Source organism: Pocillopora damicornis, chromosome 4 (genome assembly GCF_964200805.1).
Source record: "Pocillopora damicornis chromosome 4, jaPocDami1.2, whole genome shotgun sequence".
Classification (NCBI taxonomy): Eukaryota; Metazoa; Cnidaria; class Anthozoa; order Scleractinia; family Pocilloporidae; genus Pocillopora; species Pocillopora damicornis.
The window spans coordinates 9897172-9925005 of NC_142673.1; the positions used below are offsets into that span (position 1 = coordinate 9897172).

The 27834-nt window shown below is 37.5% G+C and overlaps 1 protein-coding gene across 8 annotated transcripts in view; it reads left to right on the top strand.

The window, feature by feature from the left end:
* The first annotated feature begins 861 nt into the window (after window positions 1–861).
* The window catches only part of LOC113679975 (voltage-dependent L-type calcium channel subunit alpha-1D), a 38004-nt gene continuing 11031 nt past the window's right edge, over window positions 862–27834 (top strand). For 4 of the 8 annotated variants that reach the window (XM_027196961.2, XM_089202778.1, XM_027196965.2 and 1 more), the window contains exons 1-33: window positions 862–1027; window positions 1149–1272; window positions 6102–6140; window positions 8196–8436; window positions 8660–8765; window positions 8867–9006; window positions 12436–12551; window positions 13116–13268; window positions 14128–14342; window positions 14944–15053; window positions 15524–15639; window positions 16144–16294; window positions 16542–16714; window positions 16835–16947; window positions 17042–17151; window positions 18451–18582; window positions 19091–19160; window positions 19324–19447; window positions 19602–19848; window positions 20300–20345; window positions 20601–20808; window positions 21368–21512; window positions 22164–22293; window positions 22689–22748; window positions 23214–23320; window positions 23855–23957; window positions 24065–24225; window positions 24902–24959; window positions 25115–25215; window positions 25498–25699; window positions 26348–26512; window positions 26800–26907; window positions 27309–27416. In XM_027196961.2, the coding sequence (XP_027052762.2) occupies window positions 8198–8436; window positions 8660–8765; window positions 8867–9006; window positions 12436–12551; window positions 13116–13268; window positions 14128–14342; window positions 14944–15053; window positions 15524–15639; window positions 16144–16294; window positions 16542–16714; window positions 16835–16947; window positions 17042–17151; window positions 18451–18582; window positions 19091–19160; window positions 19324–19447; window positions 19602–19848; window positions 20300–20345; window positions 20601–20808; window positions 21368–21512; window positions 22164–22293; window positions 22689–22748; window positions 23214–23320; window positions 23855–23957; window positions 24065–24225; window positions 24902–24959; window positions 25115–25215; window positions 25498–25699; window positions 26348–26512; window positions 26800–26907; window positions 27309–27416 (4017 nt within the window). In that variant the 5' untranslated portion in view covers window positions 862–1027; window positions 1149–1272; window positions 6102–6140; window positions 8196–8197. Of the gene's footprint in view, window positions 1028–1148; window positions 1273–3901; window positions 3981–5856; window positions 5988–6101; window positions 6141–7832; window positions 8437–8659; window positions 8766–8866; window positions 9007–12435; window positions 12552–13115; window positions 13269–14127; window positions 14343–14943; window positions 15054–15523; window positions 15640–16143; window positions 16295–16541; window positions 16715–16834; window positions 16948–17041; window positions 17152–18450; window positions 18583–19090; window positions 19161–19323; window positions 19448–19601; window positions 19849–20299; window positions 20346–20600; window positions 20809–21367; window positions 21513–22163; window positions 22294–22688; window positions 22749–23213; window positions 23321–23854; window positions 23958–24064; window positions 24226–24901; window positions 24960–25114; window positions 25216–25497; window positions 25700–26347; window positions 26513–26799; window positions 26908–27308; window positions 27417–27834 lie in introns of those variants that run through there. The other 4 variants (XM_089202776.1, XM_089202777.1, XM_027196963.2 and 1 more) reach the window with 4 other exon arrangements.

The window sequence follows — 27834 nt, forward strand, 5'->3', positions numbered from 1 at the left end:
GTTTGTTAGCCCTAAAAAAATCATGCCAAATATGCAAGAAAATCGATGAAGGAACAAATTAAAAACATCCCTCTGAACTTTCATTAAGTAAAAATTCATATACCGCTAAAGATTGTTCATAGCACTGTATGAAAAAACAACGGGTTTGCTCTCTTGCTGTTGTGATCTTAGAAATTCAGAATGAAACAGTCTTGACTGACTTTCCCCAATTCCCTTGAAGCAGTTCTCGTTCTCTTGTGGAAATGAACAAGGAACATCTTTTGCATTTGGCAGCAAATCATTATTCATTAGGAAAGTTTTTCTTTCATTACGGGTCTTGTGTCCTCTACACATGCTGTGTGAGTTTGTTTTGAGGACTTCTGCCAGACAGATGATTTGAATAACGATGTGCACTCTATGTTGAAGGGAAGGTGTTTTGCTCATGCCAGCATAAACTCCAAAATAAAAAAATAATAATAAAATTTGACAATTTAAATGATAAAATTTTTTTTTTCTTGTCAGATTCATTGTTTTATTTGTTGTCTGCAAATTTCAAATGTTTCCGAGGAGATGTTTGTTTGAGCGTGGAATTTGTTTTAAAAGTCTGCATCAACTTGTAAGCAGTGTGACGGTCAACTGTGGTTGATAATTCCAAGAATAATAATTTTATCACTCTTCTGTCGGACTTGTGAAAATTACAATCGCAGATGGCCAACATCTTTGACTTTATTGCAAATGCGGATAATCGATATTAATTCAAGAAATGAATATCCATAGGCGAAGGAATCTCGCAAAAATTCAAAACAATTTTTTTTCTACAAATATTCAAATTCCGTCTGTTATCATTTGGGTAAAGAAGAAATTTGCATTTAAATGGTTTTTACGGTCAATGATTTCGACATGAAAGTTAGCGCGAACTATGTAACAGGTTAAAACGGACGTTGTGTATTTCTATGTAAGATTATGTAAAAGTTGGAAGAATTCTGTCTTAAAATCTCTTGGCCATCGAGACAAGATAAAAATTGACTCAGCTCTGATGATGTGAAAGGCAAGAGTTTCTTCTATATTCTCTGTGTCACTTTAAATGCGGAGTTAATTGCCTCGTGACAACAATTTTGACGACCGGGTAACATACTTCACTGACTCAAATATTTTGTGTCTTTAAACAGATGCGTTCTAGAACCTCCTCGAAAAAATCACACCAAGCTTATCACCATTCAAAAGGGATCTTTCCTACTGTTTTCGTTTGTCGGAGCAAAGAACTTCGTTTATCAACAAGTCTTAAAGTCACAGGTAATGTTAAATCATCGGTCTTCCCGACAAACTTTCGACACTGAATTTAAAATCGTATTTTAGATATAGCTAAACACACGACATGATCTTAATTTTGAAACGAGTTGCAAGCGTTACAAGTATTAACTTAAAGTGAATTGTTTTTATCCGTTTTGTGTGCGACCAAGATTATTTTCTTTTGTGCCATTTAGCATCCCGCGACGCAAAAATCCCTGTTTTGATTGCTAACCTAGCCATTGCCATATAGGACATTTCGGGTTTTTGTAGGGCTTAGTACTTGCCTACGAAACTTGTCGAATGTTCATCGAGCGAGCGTGCTGTTTAAGGTTGGATTGAAGTAGAAGTTGTACACATTGGTCACCAGCACAGAGTTTTTCATGCTAATTTCCTCTCTTTGAATTGACGGCATATACTACAGTGCCTAAAGAACAGCTTTTACTCAGAAAGTTGATGAAGTCAAGTTTCGTGCTTGAAACGTTGACATTGCAGAACAAGTTTATAGCGATGTTTAACGTAAACAAATATTCTTGATCAATACCCAACTGGCCTTTTGGTGGATTAATTCTTTGAGAGCTCAAGTGATCGAACAATAGCTAGCACGACGTTGCATGCCTTTTTTTGTGGGATATACAGAGTTTAAACAACAGTGTATTTTTTTTTTTAAACTGCACTCTTGGATGCTGGTAATTTCGTATTCACCAGGATCTTTGTTAAGGGTTTAGTAGTCCAGCCTTCTGTATTCAGGGTTTTTTTCTGGACCTCACACCTTCCGGTGCATTTCTGCAATGTTTTTCAGAGTTTTTCGAATTCATGAAATACAGAGATCTTTCGTCGGCTTTTACAAAAGAAAATGGTAGCGGTAACACAAAATTTTCAAACCTTCAAAAGCATTATACCTTTATTTGATGACAAATTAAAGTCTTCTTAAGACTGTAGTCTAAGCTTTGCAACTTTAAGCAAGAACTTGGCGTGGTTTGTCTGTAATTATCATTGGAAAGATCTCTGACAACTAAATTAGCTATAAACGTTTTTGTAATGACCAATTTAAATTAGTGTATCTTACTGAACAGTTTTTAAATGCCGTCGTTATCAGTCTCTAGGCTGTTGCGGCTAACAGACCCAACATGGAAAACCTAATTGGTTACCCACTTGCCGGAGTGAGTCAGCACACAAAACCACGAAAAATTAAATTTGGGTTTATTTTGTTGTCGGTGAGATTCAGTTTTGTGGTTTTGTGCTATTTTGGGACTTGACAGTTGTTTGCTTATGGAAATCAGTATCATTAAGAGCTGGTTCCACGGACCATTGTTTTCAAAGTGAATAAGCAATTATGATGAACTACCTACGTATTCCGTACTTTGCACTCTATCGAGTCTGTGTTTACTGACCACCAATGAAATTAGTGACAAGGTATTCTTGTTGCAATTAAATATTCCTTTTTTACAAATATATTTTTCCCTTTGAGAGAACATGAACACCTCACTTAGAAGCCCGTTAAGAAACACTTTGAATTTCATTTATTTTTAGTCTCTGATCGGAAGTCAAGCCATGCAAGAAGTTTGGTGGAATTTAAATGTTGTTTCGAGAATTAAAAATCCATGTTTACTTTACTTCGTCAAAAGTCAAAACAGGATGCGACACAGAGAGAAAACGCCATGAAGGCAAGCCTCGTTTCGGACGATTGAAACACAAGCATAAGTGACCAATATATAGATTGTTACAATGAATTTTGATATTGTTATCAAAACTTCTTTCAGATTAATTGAGTCTTAAAAAATATCTTTTGAAGATAACTTTGAAAAATATCTCCCAAAAAAATAAAATCTCTTTTTTCATGACTGAGGGGGATTCTCTTTCCTCATGTAGGCTCTTTGGTTGAAATCTTCCAAAGAACTTGTGTGCTTTGAACGTGACCATGTACAATTGATCTCGATTCGTTGTTTTTTTTTAGTGTGGGTTAAAATTTGATAATGCTTCATCGCCAGACAGTCTCCTTCTGTGATGACGCAAAACACGCTTTTAACAAAAGCACATATTCATTTAACTTAAAATTGCGAGATAGTCAATTATCTTGTTTCATGAAAACATCTCTACGGAATAAAAATAGAGAAAATGAAAAATTTAACTGTAGAAGACTGATAAAAACACGAATTAAGCACCTATAGTTGTTTATGTGCAGTTAGTGGAGATACAACAAACGATTTAGCCTTCCTAATGTTTGCGTGTGTGAATTTTTCGCATAAAAGCGTGCGGTCTGCTAAAAATTGTGCATTTGGAGCGCCTTAGATAAGTCATTATTTGTTAATTATTTCAGGAATAGAATGTGAAGGGTTCTGTTATGTCAAAATAATTTTTTGTTCCTGCCATGTTGTCAGAATCATGAGTCGGTCATGTGGATGGCGTTCATACGTGGGAAGAACCCAATGCATGCAACCTGTAATGTTCATATGTACACAGCCTTACAGCCTTTCCTTAGGATCTGCACACGGACATCAGTCGAGAGATCTTACTTTAAGACATGATATTGGCACAAACCAAACAGGAACTAAAAAGACGACGTTAATATTGTTCTTCCATTGAAAAGAATTACTCAAGTTCCTGAGTTTGATTTAAGATGTGGATTAAAAGGGGAAGTTACTTAACGTAACACATTACTACTGCACTGTGCCGTGCGGGCCAAAGTAGATAATGGACTTAACGCATGAAAGGTAAAACATTATTAGAATATTGGTATTCTGTTACATTCATCATTGAGTGTTCAGTTATTCTGAGCAGTTATTCAGGATGTCGTGCTTTAATTTAAACTTAGTTTTAATGCATGTTGCTAAAGGCTCGAATTCGTGTAATATAAAATTTTACTAAGGCAACAATTTTTGTGTAATGTTGCACGCTGTAGGTGCAGAAAAATATGATGGGCGCCATGCAGGGCTTTCAAATTTTTTGCTTAAGGTTTACTCAGTAGAATCCAGAGAAAAGAGCTGATCGTGCATCATGTGGAGAACTACAAGATGATTTTTCGAATCAAATTTTGAGAAGTGTGAGAGAGAGTCACGAAACCTCTTACACTCGCGTAGACTCATAGTGCCATGATTTAATTGGCTTTCCTTTAACATCAGCATCCAAGTTTTCCATTTTCTTGTCTGTATATTGCCTTTGATACTGACGGAGAAAGGAGAAATCGTTTATCGATAAAAGTTTCAGTCTTAGGTTGGCGATAATTTCCTTTACTCTCATGATCCTAATGAATCATTCAGAAGTGCTATTGTGAAGAAAATTAGATATTAGTCACTATCAGGGTTTAAAGCTTTAAACAAAGTTTAGTCGCTTTTTAGCCAAACCACATTTTAAACCATCTTAAGTATGGCTTAAAGTTAAATCGAAGCGGTAATTTCAGTTAGTAATGTCACGAAGGTTTATGGCTAACAAGGGAAAACATTTACTAGCTTAGAACAAACCACTTTTAAAGAAACCATCAGGTCCATAGTCAGCTCGCACTGTTGCTTAAATATTACAGTCTATGCCTATCATCTGTTGCCGTATTATCTCTCAAAGGAACCTCACCCAGTATTCTGTAGAAGTCACTACTTTCTTTATGTTTCTTCGCATAGTGTAAAGCATGCTTGTTTAGTTCGACAATTTCAACAATTTTCCTTCAAATGCGTGTTGGATATGAGATGATGGATAACTAGCTACGTGCATAGTTCCGAAGTGGCCACAGCTTTATCATATTAAGGGAGGATCAGCTAGTTGATATTCCGTTGTTCACTCCACCATCTCCAGACAGCGTCAGTGGAACAATTTGTTTTACCAAAATCACCCATATATATATTACAAAATCCGTGATAAACAGTGCAAAAATTATGCTTTGTTTAGTCACATGGCATGAAAACAAATCAAAACTCAGGAATTACAGGATGCTAGTTTTTGACTGAAACACGCTGGTAGCCCTGAAAGGGTACGGTGATAATGACAATGATGATAATAGAAATAATAATAATTACTGTTGTAAAAGTAATAATGACGAGAATAATGATAATAATAACAATAATGATAATAACAATAATAATATCCAGAAGACACAAGCACGAACAAAATTTCAGAGTGTGAAATTGTGATAATATGAAAACGGCTGGAATTTTTAAAATTCCCTCTTGTTCTGAAATTTTGCCATAAGCGTTTTCTCAAATGGTAAATTAGCAAGGTAGACAGCTTTTTTTTCGTTTAAAATATTTCCTCCCCGAGAGCCAATCTCTATCCATGGGAAGATCTACGACATCGTCATAATTTTCAAATTTGATCATGATTTCCTTATATGGCTTGTATCTGTCGCGCGCAAGTGCACCATTGAATTTGCGCGGGAATATCACTTGACAATCTGAACATTGTCCCCGAGACAAACAAATAACTTCATCAAATATACAAGTAAATTGAAAAGATCGTCTTGGAGTAGGACAAAACAACTCGTTCTGTTGTGACGCCAAATTTCAGGTGTCATTTCAAATACCCTGGAGTGAAATTTCAATGAGTAACTTGCCAAGTAACATAGTCAAATGAAACTTGTGGCCGCTGTATTGTGAATATTAATGTGGGCTTTTTGTTATCATTATTGAGCTGAACGTCGCTGACGTATAAGATCTTTGCTGAAATTTCAGTTATCTTTAAATTCCTCATGATTAATCAGATAGAAATATCCTAGCATATACCTCTGCAAAGAGGTCTGTTGCAAACAATAGAGAAATTGATAAAAAAAAAAAAAAAAACTCTCGACACATTTTCGTGTATGGATACATTGCTTCTACTTAATAATTTTGCTTTCTTTCTTTCGACAGAATGCTTCGCTGGGCAAACTATTCTCCGCGGAGATTAAGGTCAGTGAGATGAGAGAGGAGATAAATTCAGATAGTTTGTATTGATATGGTGATATTCAATTTAGCACGAAAATCAGTCGTTCAGGCTGCACAGCAAAAGGAAAAGCGTATATTCTTTAATTTGTGGTGAACATTTCACTGCATTATTCCATGGAGAACTACGGCTGTTCGTGATAATAGAGTCGTCTGTAATGTATGCGTGGAAATTAAAATATTTTCGTTTCTCGTAAGCAGTTCCTTAGTGTTTGTCTCTCATGACGGAATATTAACGTAATTTCGACTTGATTCCGTGTTTTCCTTCTCTCATTTTTATCCATCTTCCTATTTGCCACCTCTTTTTTCTGTGATCATTCTTTCCTTTCTAATTGTGTTTGTCACTCCTAGCTGAATAAAAAGTCATTAAAATTTTAATTTTAAATGCTTTTTTCTGCCTTTGAATTTTTGAAATCTAATTAGCGGCGAGTTCTTTCCGCAATGATGGTAGAGAAAACTCGTTTGAAATGTGACATAATTGAACGAGCGAATAGCCGAGTACAGCAGGATTGGTTGTTATGTTACTATCAGAGGGAACCTTTTATGTTAAAGAAAAAAAAAATTGTGAGCTTTCTCTCTAATTATTTTTGTTTAAAATATCTCAGTTCCTCTGAATCATGCCCAGTCATTTAGATGATGCATCAAAACTCATTTCCGGCAAGAAAACGGCATCCCCACGACAAAGAAAATTTCAATTTTTCTTCCCTGAAAACAAATTGCTGTTGGTAAAGGAAAACCCAGGAAATAGAGGAATTATTACCCAGCTTCTATCTTCCAAAATAGATTAGTTTATTAGGCTTATGAATCTCTTCAGGGGATGCTGTTGAATTGTATCGCGTTTTCGACCGGACCTCAATCAAAAGCTAATTTATGTTCATGTCTCCTGCAACAATACGTTAAATTTTCAGTGAAACAAGAGTTATTACAAAATGTGTGCTGTTAAGTTTATCCTAGTATTGAAAACTTAGAATAGGGTGTTAGCTATAGCTTTAAACAGTAGACAGCTTACTTGTTATACAAGTCTTAATAAATGAAAGAATAGGGGAACTTCCTCTGCAATTGCAACTCGAAACTTTACTTATTCGTTCGAATGTCGTGATAGCTTTAAGGCTGTTTGTCCTTTTCGTATTAGTTAATGAATGAATTGAAAGTTATAAGTCAGCCATTTCTCACAGCAAAATTATAAATTTACTTTTTTGGGAGATAAGAAAAATTACAACGAGAATTTTTGCGTGAAAAATGTCGGTTTGTGAACAGATGTTGGTCAATGTTCACCCACTAAGACGGAAAAACAAGTTTTCATATCTGTCGTCTTTTCACTCTATTGTAACTCGTTTCGAATAATAAACGAGTCACAAACAGCGGCAAAATGGCTGTAAGGCTTTCCTATGGCGTAAAAACTCAAATTATTCTAAAATTGTTTTTGGGAAGACTGCCAAATTCGTCGTGTGAGGTTTGAACGATAGGTTATATCTAGGAGTTTAAATACAGGTTAAGACTTTAGGTGGCAGCCTGTCAGCTCGATGTCTTATTATAATAATGGAGAGAGCCGAATTTGAATATCAATAGCCAGTAAGGTCTTTCTTGCTACTAGCAGGTGTATTATCGACTGATTAATATGCGTACTTCGCTACGGTACTTTTTTTGTTATGAGAGCCGAGAAAGAGGACCATAATTTCTGAACGAGCTGGTTACCGCTAGCGACGTCCGTTTCAAAAAGGGGAGGAAAAGAATCTGTCGCCTCGACATCATTGGCTGAAGGCTGATGAGCTTGTTTTATAGAGAGTCATCGAGAATAGCGACCGCACTGTCAATTTATACGCACGCATATTTAGGTCTCTACGATGTGGGATTTCATCAAGATTTACTAAGGCTTTATTATGCTGCTTGTTAACGTCGCGTCTTGAGACTAGTGTTGTTGCGTGGTGTTCGTTTCACCGCCCGCTCAAAAGACCTGTACGGTGTTCACCAATTTGAAATGCGGACAACCAGTGTTGACGCAATATTTGGTGCTCTCTACAGGGATGGATAAAGACAGATATGCAGCAACAGCAGCAAAGAAGACAGGCGACTCGTCCCTGGAAATGCCTAACGCTTCAGCCGATAACAATGAGCGCTTGTCCTACTTGTCTCAGAAGGCGCGCTCTATGTCTTTGTACGGCAGTCAATTTCTCCAAGAAGCGAGAAGTCCCACACATGCTTTGTTTTGCTTGTCAGAAACTAATCCGCTTCGTGAACTATCAAAATCGATCGTGGTGTCGAAATATCCTTTTTGTGCAATGTAGTACTGTTTATAACTTGCGGGGTTAAGTATTTATAAGTTATGTTCTCGATACAGATGCCTACAAAAGCGGCCTTCAGGGGTTGAATAGCTCGCATCGTTCTATTCGGTTTCACGTTTACAGACCTAATATGTGTAGTTATCTTAAAGCCGTAGGCTGGTTATTTCTCACACAGAACTTCATTTGATCCTTAACCTATCTAACAGTGTTTGAATATTTTATTTTGCTGGCTATCGGAGCCAATTGTATCGTGTTAGCTCTAAACACACCGCTTCCAAAAAATGATCGCACAGACATGGCTCAACAGTTGGTGAGTTGGCCTGAAAACCTCCATTTGCTCAGTGACGTAAGGCCTTGGTTTCGATAAAAGATGGTGTTGAACTGTTCTATATTTTATTGTATTTACTGCAGGAAGCTGCTGAATACTACTTCGTTGGTATATTTTGTGTGGAGGCGCTGTTGAAAATAATGGCCTTTGGCTTTGTGCTTCACCCGGGGTCCTACCTAAGAAATGGTTGGAATATTCTGGATTTCACTGTTGTTGTGGTGGGGTAAGTCATCTTATGACATATGGCTATTTCATCGCTCTGAACGTCCGCACCTTTCGCTTGTGCGGCGTTAAACGAAAATTTGAAAGTTGTTTGTTTTGGTTATTTATTTAGCTATATTTTTTTCTAACCAAGCACTCGTTCTACATTTTGTTTTACCATTTAAAATTAAAAATATTCTCTACTCGCATAACGAAGTACCCAACTGTAATTTCTTGTGGCTTCAGTTCCGTTGATCAGGTTTTTAGCGCGGTGGTCTTAACAGCCATGTAATCTAAATAATTGTAGGTTGGAGTTCGGCTCACGCACGCGCAGCGCTGTACAAGATAAGGGCATATTGTGGCGAAATCTGTTTGGAGTGTAAATTGCCTCAGCCGTACGTTTCCTTTGCTACAGACGGCCTAACACTCGCAGAAGTCATTACCTCTAAAAGTACTCTCTTTTTTTTATCATTACTTGTTAAGGACAGTTCTCAGTCAACGTTTCGCTTCTTGCAAAATTTAAGCGGCCTCTATTGTTCTGAGGCAAACACATTTTTTTCCTCGTAGAAATTTCCTGAAATAAGGCGTCTATTTTTTATTCGGACATTTTAACAAGAGTGGTCACGCTTTAGGCGCCTTCTAATGAACACTGACATGACGAAAAAAAATACAATTACAGCGTTTTGCAAAGAGAGATTTCGAACGAATTATGATTGTTTATTTGAAAAAGGCGTCAAAGTTCTTGATCTCGCCACGAAATAGGTGGAAAATTCCAGTCAATTTCTCAATTCGCTCTAACAGCCCTACACACAGGTGGTCGCCTACGAATTGTTTAAAATATCGAACCATTTCGACGTGAAATTAAAACTGAGTGAACTTTGCGACAGAATCACGTCCATCAAGAGGCAGCAGTTTATAAGACACATTGATTAAATCACTTGTTTTGTTGTTCTTTTGTTGTCATGCAGTAGTTCCTATCAGCATACATGCACCATGTGTGATTGTGATGAATTGAAAAAAACTAGAACTTTAAATTTCTGAGAGGCTTTACTCGTCACAGAGAAGAACGGAATAATTCTCGATTATCTTAAAACCTTTTCATCTCGTTACGACCAGCGACTTATTTCTCATGAGTGAAAAACCAAGAAAAATTGAGGTGATGCAAAACATAGATTCCGTTGAATCAATGAATTCATTCTCTGTTTCGATTTTCATTCGATGTTGATGTTCACAATTTGAAGAACTGATAAAACTGAGTACATCCGTAGTCGTCAGTGGCTATGCACCTGTTTGTTTGTTCGCGAAGTAAACTCTGGTCCATGATTTCTCCCAGTTCTTAACGTGACTTTTAATAACATGTGAGCCAACTATTTCACATTAAAGGAACTTCAATGTTAGTAACCCACGCATTTTCATGTTATAGTTTTGTCACCGTGCGATGTGATGACAATACGCCAATCATACTGTACCATAAAATGCAAAATCCCCAGCTTTGCGAAGCAATTAGATTTGTCGGTCGAACCGTATCACTGTCAGCCTTGAGGAACGGTAACCTTTCGAATGAAACTCGTGCAAATAATATAACTCTTTTGTGTCCAAACGTTCTGTTCAAGTACTTGAAGTGAAATTAACCGTTGCAGTGAATGATACGAAATATTGATAATGGAAATTATAATGTTTATAATATTTACTTCCCGGAAGTCTTAACAAAGATATATTGAAGTTACCAAAACCGGTTGAAAAACTACATTTCTTTCGCTTGATATATCTATTTTACGTCAGATGGATGAACGGAGGACAATAATTTAGACTGAGCTATAATTTTGTAGATTTTGGCATCTAGACTCTCCCCAGAAGCAAAATTTTAATTATTTAGAAGTCTTGAAACCTCTGGAATTACCTACACACGCTATATCTTGTTTTTTATCTTCATTAAAACTTTTTGTTATTTTAATGTTTGGGTTTGGTTTTGTTGTGTAAGGTTCTGTTTAGTCTTGCATGGGCTTAAACTACGACAAAAAGAGATGTCTTGGTGTTCAGGCCGGCTGCTATTGAAACCTGAGGCTCTTCTCAATACATTAAGTCAAACTAATCCATGCCAGTGTGTGTGGGGAAGCTTGAAAAAATGATATCCGCGGCTCGTTTTTTTTTTCGTAATTCACGAACGATTATATTGGTTTAGAGTTACTTTGCTTTCCGTACTAAGTATACCGCAGGGATTATACGACATCAAAACGAACGCTCCTGCCAGAGCATGGCTGTTCAAATAATTTATAGAACTTAAGCAGAGACGTTTTTGAGACTCGAACGGCAACCGGAAGACTGAGAATAAAACAAATTATTTTGCGCTTTGACGTCAATGGATCGACTGTAGGGCGTCGTTTAGAATCTCAAACCAAACTGTGATGACGAGAAAGGTACGGATAGCACTTGGAATGAAAACTTCCGTTATCTAACCCTCCAACATCCAGGGCCAGTCAGACACTGAAGTAAGTTTGAGCGAGGATTAGAGACTTCTACTCCGTCTGTTGCTCGTATGATGCAAAGAAATGTTAAATTTATGCTCAAACAGTAAAGCGTAGGGACGTGCATTTGCAAAGCGTGAGCACGTGTCTTTTCTCAGTTACAGCTGGTATGAATAATCACTTATCTTCTTGTTACTTTTAAATAGATGGCATATGATCACTAGGAATCCCTATGGTTACAAATCTTGAATCATCGAAACTCTGCTCACGTTTTAGAAATAATCCCTGGTAAAGAAAAGGAAAAAGAAAGATGTCATTTTTTTTTGTTGCGATCGTAGTAAAAAAAACTTGAGTCACATGCGAGCCTCACACCTTGCTATCACGCAGTCCTTCGCCTTTCCTATTGAATTCAAAGAACTCGTTGGTGGGTTGGGTCCATGACCTACTATTTTTATATATGACTGTATATCTGTATCTCTGCCAAGCTAGCATAATGCTGAGATCAGCAATGTTGAAAGCATCCTGTGTAATGATTAGACTAAGGAAGATAATTGTATGTATTTGTGAATTTTCGTCGAAAGATGTTGTTCATTCAAACGTGGGTGTAAAAATTGTTATGGAACTTCAAGCAGATGTTATCCTTATCGAGTGGAACGGAACCTAAGTAACACTCGCTTAATGAATGCGTTTTTTTCGTGCAAACTAACACAGGTTAAGTCTTAAGGGCAGTCATGAACAAACTGTTCATAACCAATATGGAACATTCGTAAATGAAATGGTTATAATCAACAGCAAACGTCTCATATTTGGCAGAAATATTAATGCAATCCTAGCTTAATACACTGCAATTAAAAAGACAAGACAAAATATGGTAATGAATTAAAATGACAATGTGGTTAAGCTTTCAGTTGCCCAATTTGCTCCAAAAATGTTCTTATACCAGATAGTCATGAGTTATATGGTACTTTCTTTCCCCTCCACCTTAGAGTTATAAGTCTTCCACCCGTCAGCAAATTTCTTGGAGAAAATGGTACCCTGGATGTAAAAGCTCTGAGGGCTGTGCGAGTGCTCAGGCCTCTTAAACTTATTTCTGGTGTACCAAGTAAGTGATAAAGTTATTTCTATACTCTTTATTCTTTTACTCTACATTGACTCGCCAGCGTTCTGATTAGAATGGGTCAGTTGTTCGTGTAAACGTTCAATACGTTAAAATAGCTGCTTTCCAATTTCAATTTGGATCAGCATGTTATCTTTTTTGGAAAGAACAGGGCAACAAGCTTTTCCAATGATGCTCCCCCTCCGGGAAAAATTGAGTTTTTGTGCGAATGAAGAGCATCCAACATAAGCGTTTAGTTTGCCACGGATAAAAAGAGCACTTCACTGCTGAAGATCATGAGATTAAAGGAAATGATGACCAAACAAAAAAGCTTGTGATTTTCAGACAAATTCTTCTTTTCAGTGACAATGGAAATGCATAAAGGATAGTACGAAGAATAGGTATAGGTTTTAATATAAAGAGTTAATTCTTGTTTAAAACCAACTGTGGTTGATGTGTCATTTTTTAGTTCAAGTCCCTTAGACTGAAGTCAGAAAATGGAGCTGATAAATGAGACCCGTTTGTTTTCTCACGAAGTAAAATCTGTGCTTCTCTTTTTTCTTATTTTAGGTCTGCAAGTTGTGATGAAGTCCATAGTCCGTGCCATGGTTCCTCTTTTGCAAATAGCCCTTTTAGTCTTGTTTTGTATTCTTATTTATGCAATTATAGGTTTAGATTTTCTCAAAGATAAATTTCACACCACCTGCTTCGACAAAAAAACAAGTGAGTGCTTCGTAGTTTTCCCTTTTTTCATTATGACCTGTTCTTCATAATGTGACTAACGTTAACCCTCTTACTCCTATGAGTGACCAAGACAGAATTTCTCCTTACAATATCAACCAGAAAAGTGATGAGAATAAATACAAATATCAATGTGGGGATAAGTAGTTGATCCACTACTAAATTCTCTGAACTAACTTTACAAGAATTGTATGGTTGACAGTAAAGAGAATTATAAATTCTTAGCCTACATAAATAGGCTAAAAAGCAAAAAGTGAGAATTCCGAGGTTCGGTTTCTCATGGGGACTCAGAATCTTTCCTTTATCCCAAGTTAGTCACAAGATGGAAAAAGCGTCTTTCTCTAGGCTCACAACATTTCTGAATATTTTATTAAAAATGTCAGGTTTCATTCATGTATGATTCCTGAACTGTCCTGTGCGTGATTCATCACTAATAACCCTTTCTTACCTTTTTTCTACAAGATTTTTATAAAAGTAAATGTGAGTGATACATAAGAAGGAGTGGGTATCTTTCAAACTGTGAATCATTTTACAAGAAAGCTCGCATTGATTTTTGAGGTAGAAACATATACCCGTTGCTACACTATTTCTTTGTTAATCATCAAACTTGAGTCTGAGAATACTTCGATTATTTAGCCACATGTATACTTACAGGGGCCTTTTCCTTTGTTCTCTTTTTATACATTATTAAATTTCCTTCTCTATATGTTTAATTACCGACCTATTTCTTTAAAAAAAACCTTTTTGGTGATCTGCTATATAATGCCATAATGGCATTCGAACTGCTTAAGTTGCTATTTGTTGTTGCAATGCGTAAACACCATATAACCTGTCGTTGTAGATTCAATAGCATCAAATCCTGAGCCGTGTGACGAGGGACCCTTTCCCGGAGTGAGGAAGATTTTTCGTGGTCGACGTTGTCCCGAGGAAACGACATGCCGAGAGTATTGGATTGGTCCGAACGCTGGCATCACGTTATTTGATAACATCGCATTGTCAATGCTTACTGTGTTTCAGTGCATAACAATGGAAGGATGGACGTCGATTATGTACAAAGTAAGAAATACTTCCTCTCATTATATTTTTTGGGAAACTGTCATTGGCCTTGCCTTACTACGGCCTGTTATTGGTCTAGAAAACTTGCGCAACCCGTCCGACGTGAAACTGAAACCAATCATGTTTTTGTCACTCACGTTTCCTCCGATTTTGATTAGTAGCAAGTATTCCATGTGATGATTAACTTTGTTGTGATTGGCCGTTTTGATTCTATGGGTTTTGATATACCGGCGCTCAAGAGGAAAAATGATTAATTCTTTTGCAGTGTAGAAGGAAATATTAGGCGTACTCCGGGTGCTTTCTTCCTTCGAAAGTGATGTTCTAATGCCCTATAAGGACAAAACCAAAAATTCGATTTTAAACTCTGCAATTTGATTGGCCATTCACTGACGCCGGAATTCGTTTCATTCTAATATTACTTTCTTATCCCTCTTATCTAACCGAGCGTATACACATGGAATATCTGATACAACTTCTGCGCATGCCTGAACCAGCTCGAGCACAGGCCCTTATGTTTCAATACCAGAACACATGGAACATTTGTGTAGAGAAAACTAGTGAGTTTGAATTTTGAGTAAAAAATTTTAAATTGTTTTCCCAGACTTTTGATGCAATGGATGAAGACGGATATCTTTATGCCTGCTATTATGTCTCGCTAATTGTGATTGGTTCTTTTTTCGTCCTTAATCTTGTGCTTGGAGTTTTGAGTGGGTGAGTGTTACGTATTAACTGCTTCCACCATAAAATAAATGACAGGGTAACAGATACACGACAAACGTTAGACGCTCGAGTGAGAAAAAATTGATCTCAGATATTTTTTAAAAATCTCGCTGCTTGCATAACATGCAATAATTGTTATAATTGTGTTCATTACTTAAATTCTTCGTGATGAAATCTCACACGATCTGCAATACACTTCAACGCAAAATTTTAGCTTTTCAGAAAACGACTTCACAACTTGTCTTCTCGGTGTAACTCGAAGGTTGGTGATTTCTGTAGGTAGATAGAATTGTGTGCTATGTCTTGCAAGTGTCTTCGTCAATTCTCAAAGTCAAATGTCCCCCACTAAACCAATGAGAACGTCTCCACAACGTTGAAGAAACGGATTCGGCTGGCTAGCAGTTGATGAGAGCAGTGAAAACAGTAGTGAGTTATTGAATCTTTGTACTGTTTCTTATCAGGGAATTTGCAAAGGAAAGAGAGAGAGTGGATACTCGACGAAAGTTCTTTAAAGTTCGCAGACAACAACAACTGAACCGTCAGGTGGATGCGTACTTGTCGTGGATAGCCAAAGCCGGTAGGTTTTACAGATAGACAGCTGAAAAAACTTTCGCTAAGAGACAGAACACTTAACCCTCTTACTCCTAAGAATAACTAGCATCTAGTTTCTCCGTACAATATCACCCCTGAATCAAACATTAAGGTCGCGACTAAAGAAGCTCTTGATTTTTAAACAGCTTCTCCTCATCAGCAACTCAGAAAATATGGAAAGAACAGCATGAGAAATATTTATACTTAGTAAGCTTTCATTCGGAAGTTTGCCGGGGAAAAGGTCAAAAAGGGGTGATAAAAAATATACAGAATATTCTCGTTTTAGGCGGAAGAGGTGCAGCCCCAGGACTCAGGTCTGTGTACTCATATTCTTGTCAATGAAAAAATGACAGGAGGGTCTTTCTTAAACGTCTGGGTATCAATTAATACCACCGAAAGGGTTAAATAATTGTTATCTAATCTCAGCAAATATATCATGTCCACATCAAACTTATCAGGCTTTCGATATTTACTCTAATTTCTAATACAGCGGAAACGGCAGCAGACGACAACTTCAGGACGAAACATCTCAGCTTGAACGACTCGCAATCACAACTTGTTACCAGCGACGTGGTCAGTAATCCAGGAAGAGTGGTCACCAGAAGAGAAGGGAACTGTTACCGAGTCAACATGCCCGAGAGGTTGGCTGGGTTTTAGTTCGATGTAACGCTTTTTATTCGTCCAGGCCGGCTGTTTTTACGCTATTTGTGTCTTTCCTTCCGTATTATCACTGTTGTAATACAGTCAAACTGAGATACTGCACTGTGTTAATGGTCACATAATTTGCGCACTCTTTTCATTTGTTGCAATAACATCAAAGTGGGATAACAAATCACTAATCATACCCTTTAGATATTTTGGTATTAACAACTGGGTATTCTTTTCTAGCACGGGTGCACTTCAGCGGTTTTTGCAGTGGAACAGTAAATTCTCTGTAAAAGTCGGTCGCATGGTGAAAACTCAAGCGTTTTATTGGACTGTCTTGGTTTGCGTTTTCCTCAACACAATTGTTCTGGCCGTGGAGTATTATGGCCAACCGAAATGGCTGTCAGATTTTCAAGGTAATGTAACCAAAGACAATTTTTGGTTGATGAAAAGGAAAAGAAAATATTTTAGCCATCGATAAGTCTATATTGTAACATTTTTAAGCACCAAATTTGACGATCATTGTTGTCTTTCAGCATGGGCTGAAATCGTGTTTTTGACGTTATTCTTTGTGGAGATGATTCTGAAGATTTATGGTCTTGGATTTCACGTTTACTTTAACTCAAGTTTCAATTGTTTCGATTGCTCGGTAAGGAATAACCTTATGTCTCTTGAAAAAATGAAAATCCTCCCAGTTAAGAAATTTACCCGTAGATTGAATAACTTACTTTTGCTTTTTACAGATTGTGATTTCAGGATTTCTGGACATTATACTCTCTAAAACTGTGCTAGTAAAACTTGGTATCAGTGTATTGAGATGTGTTCGTCTTCTCAGAGTCTTCAAGATGACCAGGTAAGATTTTGATGAGAATAAATGAAGTTGTCATTATTTACTCACTGACTAAGGTGAATAAGTTCACAGGAGACTTGTTTTAAAGAGCATATGCATCATCCCCTGATATTTCAATTTTGTTTTTAACAGTCCGGGTTGTTATCGAATTTGATAACCCAGACTAAACCGATTGTTTTCGACTGGAGCTTGTGATTGTAGCTTAAATTGTACAAATGAGTGAAAAATTAAAATTTTGGACCGTTATTAGATTCGATTTCTTCATCTTTTTTCTAAGTGACACTATTTTTCATTTGTATTATTTTGCCTACTTGGCGAACGGCGAGGCACCCACGTTTTTCAGCGCTCATCTTGGTACGTTCCAACTATATATCTGTGCGAAAGAAAAAAAATCATTTTCAGTGATACTGCTACTTCAATAGTGAATCGTCTAATGAAAAAACGGCTACAGCCCTTGGGCGAAAAGGAAGATGAAATGGTGGCGTCTTTCCAGCGCGAAACCGCGTAAATGGGAGGATTGATTTAAATAAAAGCTCCTCGAAACATTAAAGAAGTTGGAGAATCCATACTGCTACGTGTGCCTCCACGGCTGCATCCACTCCTTCCTTTTCCATTTCTGATTTGACCGGTGAAAGCCTTCTCTCCGAGATGTTCGCCTCTTGCCACCCACCAGGCGTAAAATATGGTTTCATCAAAGGCGAAGCAATAAGATTGCTTACAAGTAACTCTTCGAAAAAACATATGATTAAGGCCTTCGAAATTCAAATAACTTCTCAAAGCAAAAGGGTACCCAGAAAACATCATAGAAAGGTCTCTGGCAGGGGTCAACTTGGCCTCTAGACAATTGGCTCTTACGCCAAAAGGTCACGAACGTTTACTGCCTTTTGTCACAACATACCACCCAGCAGTTAAAAAATTTAAAACAAATATTGATGGAACATTGGAGTCTGATACACAATCAGCCCTTGCTGAAAACAATTTTTACAAAAACAACGATCATCCTTGAAGACATGCTTGTGAGAGCAAAAATGTAATTTGAAGGCGTTAATGCGACGCGACCACAAAAGCCACATGGGGAGTCCGTGTCGGTCTGTCTTTACTTTTACTCTCATGGAAAAATTCATTTACTAAACTAAACTTTAAGGCAAAGTTGAAAAACATACCTCAATCAAACGTGTCATTTCAACTTTTCTGTTACTTCTATGTTCAAAATTTCGCCTCTATCACCGCTTGATAACCACCGTCTTGATTACACGCAAAGATCAGTATCTATTCAGTAATTTCCATCTTATTATGTTACAGACACTGGAGATCGCTAAGGAACCTCGCCACCTCTCTCGTCAGCAGCATCAAGTCTATCGTGAGCCTGATTTTCTTGCTATTCCTGTTTATCCTGATTGCTGCCTTGCTTGGTATGCAGATATTTGGTGGAAGGTAAGCGTATGTCCTCATGAAGCCATATAATCCTTACTTTATATTTGTAATAAAATTTCGTCGGGCCAACTGCAGCAGTTCTCACGTGAGTGTCGAAAATAATCCAGCGAATTTTTGCTTTTTTTCTGATTGGCTGTTATGAAAAATTTTGTTTTGGTTTAAACTCACTCATGTCTTACTAGTTTCCTTGGTCACTAGGCGTGTTAACAGAAGGTAATGACATCACGCTTGAAACGTTAAGATTTTTGCATGTTTTTAGAAAATTTCGAGAAATATTTCATAAAAGCAATATAGAACTTTCCTATTTTCCTTTTCTATTTCTCTTACATTAATTTTAGTTAAGTTGTACGTTTATACCTTGTTTTGCAGGAAGCGTTGTTTCGTCAATTTTCTAAAAGTTTTTTAATGTACGATTGTTAAACCAAATAGATGATGAAAGCTTCAAATACTCGAAGGAACATAGTGCAGAAAAAAAATATTAATAACTAGGTTTATTCATTTTCCCTAGATTTTCAGAAGACGAAACTCCCACAACGAACTTTGATAATTTTCAGAACGCCATGTTAGCTGTTTTTCAGGTTGGTTTTATTAAAATTTTTCGTAGGATTTACCATCAATAGTAATTTTTGTTTTCCTTTTTGCCTTGTGAAAATTTCAAACGAGCAGTCAAACGATGAAATAATGACGTAGAAGAACTGATGTGAACCAATAATCGTTTTTTTATTTTGTTTGTCAACAAAGATACTCACAGGGGAGGACTGGAATTCTGTTATGTACAGTGGAGTGAAGGCTTATGGTGGACCTCATGAGGCATCAGGAATTGCAGCAAGCCTGTATTTTGTTCTACTGGTTATCTTAGGAAATTGTATCCTTGAAAGCAAAAGAGATTTCAATTTTGAAAAGCTGATTTTTTCTTTATGAATTTCGCTATTTCGTCGGATTTTGTGAGAATTACGAGTTAGTCGAAGTAACATTCAAAATGGTTTTCCAGGACATCATGTTTCCTTAACTGTAAACAGACACGTTGTTGAATGTTTTCTTGGCTATCGCCGTCGACAACTTAGCAAACGCACAAATCTTGACAGAGGACGAAGAAAACGAGAAACTTGAAAGAGAACGCGCTCGAGCTGCCAACAAAAAAAAGTACCAACCCAGCAACAAGGGTTGGGGAAAGGCTGGGAACAAACTGCCTATGATCATGGCCATCAATCGAATGGTACGCAAGAGGAATGGAAATGCAGCAACTTCAACTGGGGAAGGAAACAGGTAAATAGTGAATGGTGAGCTAGAGAACGAGAGAACGAAAGATTGCCCGAACCGAAGATTTATCAAACTGATGAACCGACGAACCAACAAACGTTAATCGACACATTGACGACCGACGAATCAACAAACTGACCACTTTGCGAACTATGGGACCGAAAAATCTACGGACTGGCGGATCTACGTAAAGAGGAATCAGTGAACTGAAGGACCATGGAACCGATAAACCAAAGATCCAAAGAATGAATGAATTTTAAGGCTTTCTTCCGTTGCAATCATGTTCCCGATTCTACTGTTCCTGTTGTGTTGCTCACACTCGTTACAAAGTTAAAAACTTAAACTGTTTTTGAGTGTGATGAAGACTTGTCTCGCGACATAAACTGGGCGTCTTTGTTAATATTTTGTTTCAATTAAAAAGTATTTGAAATCAAATCTGCTTTCATCATATTTGCAGCACGACTATAGAGAACGGAGAGACTAGTGTACCGCCGATGTCTTCGGTAAGTAGTTGCACAGACAGTGTGAATTCAGCAGTAACCGTTTAGATTTTCGTGAGCGTTCTCGTTGTGTTTGATTTTACGGTAGGCTTCTGAAGCACGTTCAGTTGCTGAGTAGAATTTACTCGCCACATATGTAAGTTAGTTTGATTAAATTGGTGTTAGGACGATAATACTTTCAAACTTTTTGGGCATATAAAATCGAGAGGACGAACACTTTCGGTTAACTTACACTTAACTCCGTCAATTCCTGTTTAGTCCTTGAAAAGAAAGATAAAAACGTACAGGCGAGAAGCAAGTCTTTATGAAAACAAGGAAGAAAGAAACGGGACAGACGCTGCCAAACTCAAAGAAACACCTGGGACGAGTAATGATGCGGGTGAGAAGAACCACAAGACAAGGAGGATAAAGAGAGGAAAGAATGAAGCAAATGGAGACACGGAAAGGGAAGACGACGATGACGAAGGTGAGAAAATCTCCTGAAATTTTCGCCGCAAGAAGTCGTGCGACGAAATGACGCCATGAGTAATACGACCAATAGCGTGATGAGTCATTACTTAACGAGTCGCTCAGTTAGGAAAGCTTCTTAAAAGTCACGTCAGAAAGAAAAGGCCAAGTAAGAAAACCAGTGTGATTTGACACGGCTAAAGATTTCTGTAATAAAATGGATCACTTATTCCAGTGTGATACCACGTGACTTGATCTTTTGAAACAGGATCCTCTGATACCTCAGGCTAAAGCTCCATGTTTCAAGTTCATTCTCGTTTAATTGTGCCGTTCTTTCGTCTCTTGTTCTAATATCAAGATAAGAATTCATCGTTTCATCTTTTTTATGTCACATACCTCAGGACTTTTTACGTTCAACACTGCTTCCGTTGGTTCGTTACACACATCTTGTGCTACCATAATATGCCTTATTTGTGTAAACAAAGGAGCTGCGTGAGCAGCTGATTTTTTTTTAAAACGGGAAACACGATATGTTTGCGTACTTAAAAGCATTGTCCATTTTGTTGTTTTTAATTAAGATGAAGACGATCCACCCGTAAGTCGCAGGAACATCATAAAGATGTTGAAGACCGGAGGAAGATTTGGTAATCGTCGGCGGAATCCTCGGAAAAAGAAGCCTATTTTGAAGACCAAAACGTTGTTTATATTTGGACCCGAGAACAGGTGAGATGGAATAACACATGACTTGTGAAAGGCAGTCCCGTGATGTGTAGGCACGTGTTATGCGGACTTAAGGTTTCTCAACAGAGGATACCAGAAATGTGTCCTGTTGTACCTGACCTACATAGTTCTATATGAGATGTAAGTTACGTTCGACAAATGACTTGCTGTCATAAATAACTGATTTATCTGTATGGTGCATTTCGAAGTGGTTGGTTGAGTGCAGGGTTTGCATTTAAAAAATGTGTTAATTGGTAATAGTTTCATTTGAGTGAGTATTCAGTTAAAGAGTAACACTTCGCGTTAATAATGGGAATTTCGTCATAGGTGCGAGGTGACCTTGCCTGTTAGATCAGTTAATATACTGGATTCTTTTGGTTTACGAAAAATTCGAGAACCTCTTGGGATAAGCATTTCTCATTTTCGCATCGACTGTTAGGTTGGTAAATTTCTGACTAATGGTAGCTCCCTTTGATTTTGGGATTTGGTGGACAAATCATATCAAACGTTTGTTGGAAATTCACTTCAGTATGGCATGAAGTTGGGGTTTCCAGAGGAGAAAATAAACCATTCTAAAAATTTTTGGGGCAAGGGAAGTTATTAATCTGTTATAATTAGGAATATCATTATTATCTATCATTATTTTTCACACAGATTACGACGTCAATGCCACCGGATCGTGAACCTAAGACACTTTGACAATTTCATGTTGGTTGTAATCCTGTTGAGTAGCATTACAATTGCCATCGAGGATCCAGTGAATGATGACGCCAAACTGAACAAGGCAATGTTATTTTCTGTTTGACGAACAGTAGGAACTGGTGTTTTTTTTTTCTCTGCAAGGGTTAGGACTATCTTGTTAAAAAGATCCCACTCACGTCCTTACGCGTAGTGCTGTTCTGTTTCTAAAACACGCGCCTCCATCTTTATCACAACATGTCTTTTAGTGGAATGTGTCGCTCTCTCTGTGAGCGTCTTCTCGTGAACAGTTCTAAATATACCTTTACGTTTCTAAGGTCCTTACGTGTAGTCTGTGATCGTTGTCCTTAATCATCGCTGTTCCTTCATCGTTGAGTGTTGTTACCTCTTTCAGGTCAAGGATTCCCTTTCATAATTCGTATTCAAGAGTTCTCTTAACTTCTCTCTAAATTTCTAAACTTTTTCTAATCTGGTTTCTAGGTGCTGATGTATTTTGACTATGTCTTCACTGGGATATTTGCTCTAGAGGTACTCATTAAGGTGAGTTGTAAAGAGTAATCAAGTTTGTTTCACTTCTAGCATGATTTATATTTTTATATACATATTTGATGTGTAGATCTTGCGCGTGATTGATCTTAACTGTCACTTCTCGCGAGGGAAATTCGAAATGCTCCTATGGTAACTATGAAACAAATTTTAAATTTCGGGGTTTACCCTAGCTTTCAGTTGTCTTTTCAAATCATTGGGTGATTTGAGCTATTTCAAAAGTTATCTTCATGCTGACAGAACCAATTTAACTGATACATGCAGTTGCGCTTAAAAGGTTTCCGCTCCTAAAACGTCTTATACAAAATATAAACAGGGGAAGACACTCGACAATTTTTTTCCTCGAGGCTCAAATCTAAATCGCCCAATCGGCAGTCGATCGGACCAGCATCCTTAACACAGGGAGTTGTTTTATTTGACCAAAAAGGACTGACCTCATTTAAAATTTGTTGTGCTCAGGTTGTGGATGTGGGGATCATTCTTCATAAGGGCGCCTATTTCCGTGATTGGTGGAATATTATCGATGCTCTTGTGGTGTCTTTCAACATGGCTTCGCTCATTTTAGAGTAAGTGCACATCATGTGATATCACAATATAGCAATTTCATATAGCCCTAATTCTATATATTTCACCTAAATATACTTCTGCTACCTGTAAACCAACTGATAATCCATTGTATTCCTTGACAAATTCCTAGATACCGAGGGGTATAAACCTATTCTCACTGTCACTGTTTGCGGAGCTAAAACTACCACAATGGATATGCTTATAGGAACCCACAATAATGACTTGGGGAAGCTTAGAGCTAACTTCACTGCCTTTCCCTCCCCTAACCCACGTTTTACACTGCTGTTCTCTACCAGTTCTTTTGCGACGCTACGTATTTAAAACAAAACTGAAAATAAAAAACATCACAGTTTGTTTCTTGGTTGATTGGCTACAAAGCGTCATTTTAGCTTTGCACTGCTAAAGCAGGTTGCGCGATGTAATTCAATCGATTTGAGGTGACTAAATAAATCATAAACGCTGGCGCAACGAGATGAATAGTAACATGCGATGGTTCTGTTGTCATAACCCTTTCGATTATTGTCCTTTTTTAGACAAACAGACTCATCTGGCAGTGGCCACTCTTTAATTAAAGCACTCCGTGTATTCCGAGTGCTAAGACCGTTTAAAGGCGTGCACAAAATTAAGAAATTACAGGTAAGAGCTATCAAAACAATGTTACGCGTGACAATCGTCATAAAATCGCAATTTTTAACCTTGAGTATTGAGAACTTAGAGCTTTTGTTTTGTTTTTATTATTTCAGGCTGTATTTCGCTGTATGTGGTACTCAGTAAAGAATGTTGCTAATATCCTGATGATCACCATGTTGTTTTTGTTTATTTTCGCCGTCATGGGTGTACAACTGTTCAAAGGAAAGTTTCAATATTGCAACGACACCTCAAAGCGCACAAAGGAAGAGTGCCAGTAAGACCCCACAAACATTCCTCCTTTTCCTCCTTTTATATGTCTGGGACATTGGTAAGGGTGGGGAGGGGAGGGTGGCGGGTGGAGGCGACAGATTGAGGGTAGACCAGTTTTTTATTGTTATGTCTAAGCCGGTGCCGTGGCAAGACCTAGTCTTGCTAGCAAGAAATGGCTAAATATGCATAACCACTTCTGAAAAATAATAATAATGATAGCACCATATTTTACCAGGGTAAACCCTTCAGCAAAAAGCTGCTATAACTGGATGCCCTAGGCATTAAAAGAATAATTAAAATTATGATGATAAATAGAAATAAAATTACAAAAATTACTTCTGAACACACCTTCTGAATACGATTAGAATAAGATGTTTTTCTGGTTCAACGTCGTTGTCGTGCGCTTAGACGGTTCACCTGGTATTGATTCTGTGATGTAAGTGTTATGAGAAGCTTAAATGTCCCCCTATCTGGTTCAAGGTCGTTTTTTACATCTTGAGAATTTCTATAAAAATGTTTCGCGAGATTTGACGGAACTTTAGCATACAGTTTGATTAAATGTTAACATGAAGCTACATTTCCCGGCCATAAGTTGGGTGCACAAGGTAGTTGAATAAATTCCATGGATTTTGAGGAAGAGGCGAAGTTTGTGACTTATTATGGATTTGGTTCATTTGCAGAGGGTATTTTTTTGTTTTCAAGTACGATGAGCTCTACCAACAGGAAACAGTTGAAAAGGTTTGTTTGATTTGCACCTTATTTCTATTAGTTCTGCTATGCTTAAAGCCCCAAAATTATGCAGAAATAATTACATTTTTTACTTTAAAATAGCAATAAAATCATAATTTTAATGGTGATATGGCTGACACACCGTTCTTTATTAATATTATCAGGTTGAGAATCGCACGTGGGAGAATAAACTCCTTAACTTTGACAACGTATTACAAGCAATGTTGACTCTTTACACTTCTTCTACTGGTGAAGGTTGGCCCAGGTAAGGTTCTTTTTGAGAAGTTAATAATTGCTAATGGAAAACTCTCGGGTTGCATAGCTTTAGTTTGAATGTTTTTCAGGCGTTTTATGAAAATCGCAGACCTTCATTGAAAATTAGTTAATTAAAACTTGTTTAACTTGTTGGAGTAAACAGGATATCAATCCGCGACAAGAGTAAGCTAGGCTATGTAGCATAGATAAACCAACAAGACGAAGTGACTAACCAGATTGAAAAATCCGTGATTAATAAGCTGATATATTTGGATTGATCTTCTTGATCTAGTGCCATGAAGACCACTATGGATACTACAGAAATAAACAAAGGTCCAATCCATAATTACAGCCCGGGATACGCACTTTATTACATCGCCTTTGTTGTGGTGTTCTCTTTTTTCTTCCTCAACATCTTTGTGGCGTTAATAATTCTCACCTTCCAAGAGGAGGGTGAAAGGGAAATTGCGAGTTGTGAGTTGGACAGAAATCAGGTATATAAATCTTTTCGCACTCTTCCTTCAAGAATGACTTAAAGAAACTGTGTGGCTATTTATTTTGTGCATCGATGGCTCGTAGTGGGCTGTGTCAATCTGCTCTACCTTTACTTATCCTTCATCCCTTTTGGTTTATTCTTCCCCTTTGGGAGTTTTTCTATCTTGCCAAACTTTCAAATTAATAATTTGTGATTTCCCTCTTGCCATAATCAGTAGAAGTGATTGGTTAGCAAAGCCGGAAAAATTCAGAGACGAAAAGAATTATCAGTGCTCGTGCTAAAGGTTGTTGGATCCCAGACTGTGTGAAATCTTTTGCTTAAGTGCTCACACATTCGAACTAAATGAGTCAATGGGTTGTTTCTAGTGGCCATTCAGTTCAAAACAGTTGGTGCTATTGACCTTTGAACACGGCGGGTCACTGAGCCTCCAACAAAACCCATAACAAAGGCATCTGTTCGTTTTTATTACCATCGTAACATTATTGCTTCACTTAAGTTATTCCGTTCGTCGCAGGAAGCGACACCGAGAAAACGATTCTGACTTTTCGCTCTTCGCTGAATTTTGCAAGATCTTATCTCTCGCCTTTGCAGAGAGAGTTATTAGTAACTTGGGAGTATACTAATTGTCACATGTTCTCTCTAACAGCGTGATTGCATTCAGTTTGCACTTACTGCTAAGCCTGCGCAGAGATATATGCCGGCTGACCACAAAAGCCTGCAGTATAAGGTCTGGGTAATTGTCATGTCGAAGCCATTTGATACATTCATTTTGGTCTTGATAGCCCTGAACACCGGTGTGCTTATGTCTCAGGTAAGTAGACTAAAGTTGGACGGAGTTTGTCTTAATCTAACAGACTGTTCCGTTCCGTTTATAGGGATATTCTGGTATTTTTCAAAGCGGAGAAAAAAATTTTCAACTTAATAGGATACCCCTGACCCTATTCTCAGTGAAGAATAGAATTTTGCTTCCCTGTCATTTTTTATCTTGCAAAGCATTTGGTTGGTTCATCACCTATGAAATCATGTATCCCTCTGTCACGTTACTTGCTTCAAAATGAGCGCAGTTCACTGAATTTCTGTTCTGTTATTTTTATACAGCATTACAAGCAAGACGAACAATATACAGACATTCTAATGTACCTAAATATTGCCTTCACTGTTCTCTACATGATAGAAGCTGGGCTGAAGTTCTTTGCTTTAAGACTGGTAACTATACTTGAAATAATCTGTTTCGTCTACATGGAGGAATTTTTGCGCAATTTTTAGCCAAACTCTATAGCCATCTTTTTTTATTATCAAAATTGTATGCTGTTTATTTTTTTGTATACTGTGTATAGTAATAAATCTAACCGTGAGATGTAAACGTTTTCATCTTGTACATTATCTCTTGGAAGAACGTGGAGGCGAATCATTGAAGAGCCACGGGATCATTCCAGTGCAAGAGTCCAATTCAAAGTTATCACTTTCTTGGCGAAGAAATTATTGCTTTGCACCTAAACAACCCTCCCCCCCCCCCCCAGTCTCTCTTAGCCATTCCTTCGTTCCAAGGAAGAAAAACACTCGAGCAAAGAAACTATATTAATATTTCTTGTCCTTTTGTTTTTCAGAAATATTTCCGAGATTACTGGAATATTTTTGATTTCATCGTTGTGTTAGGAGGTCTGATGGATGTTCTGGTGACAGTCTATGACAAATTTGCCAAGGAAACGCAGCAGGTAACTTAGGTGGTGCAGATCTGCCACATTTACTATTTCTTGGCGCATGATTAACCTTTCTACTCTCAAAAGTGATTGACAAGTGAGTTCTCCCTATAAAATCCATACAGTATCCAGCAAACATGTAATGAGAATTTTCAAATTTATTAGGTAGAATTTATTTATTTATTGTCTTGATTTAACATTAAATTCTTTTAACTATTTTACAAGGAAATGTGTATTAGCTAGAGGAGAGAATTAACAATCAGCTGGTCTTAAGAGTTAAGGGGCTAGGAAACGTGATTTCCGTATACTTATTTCAGTTGGGTATGACTCTGTTTCATGCCTTTAAAGAAAATTGGAAGATGTTCGCATTAGCATGGTGAGGTGTACACAGTGAGTGTTCTTCAAAACTCAGATTCTGACGAAGAACCTAGGG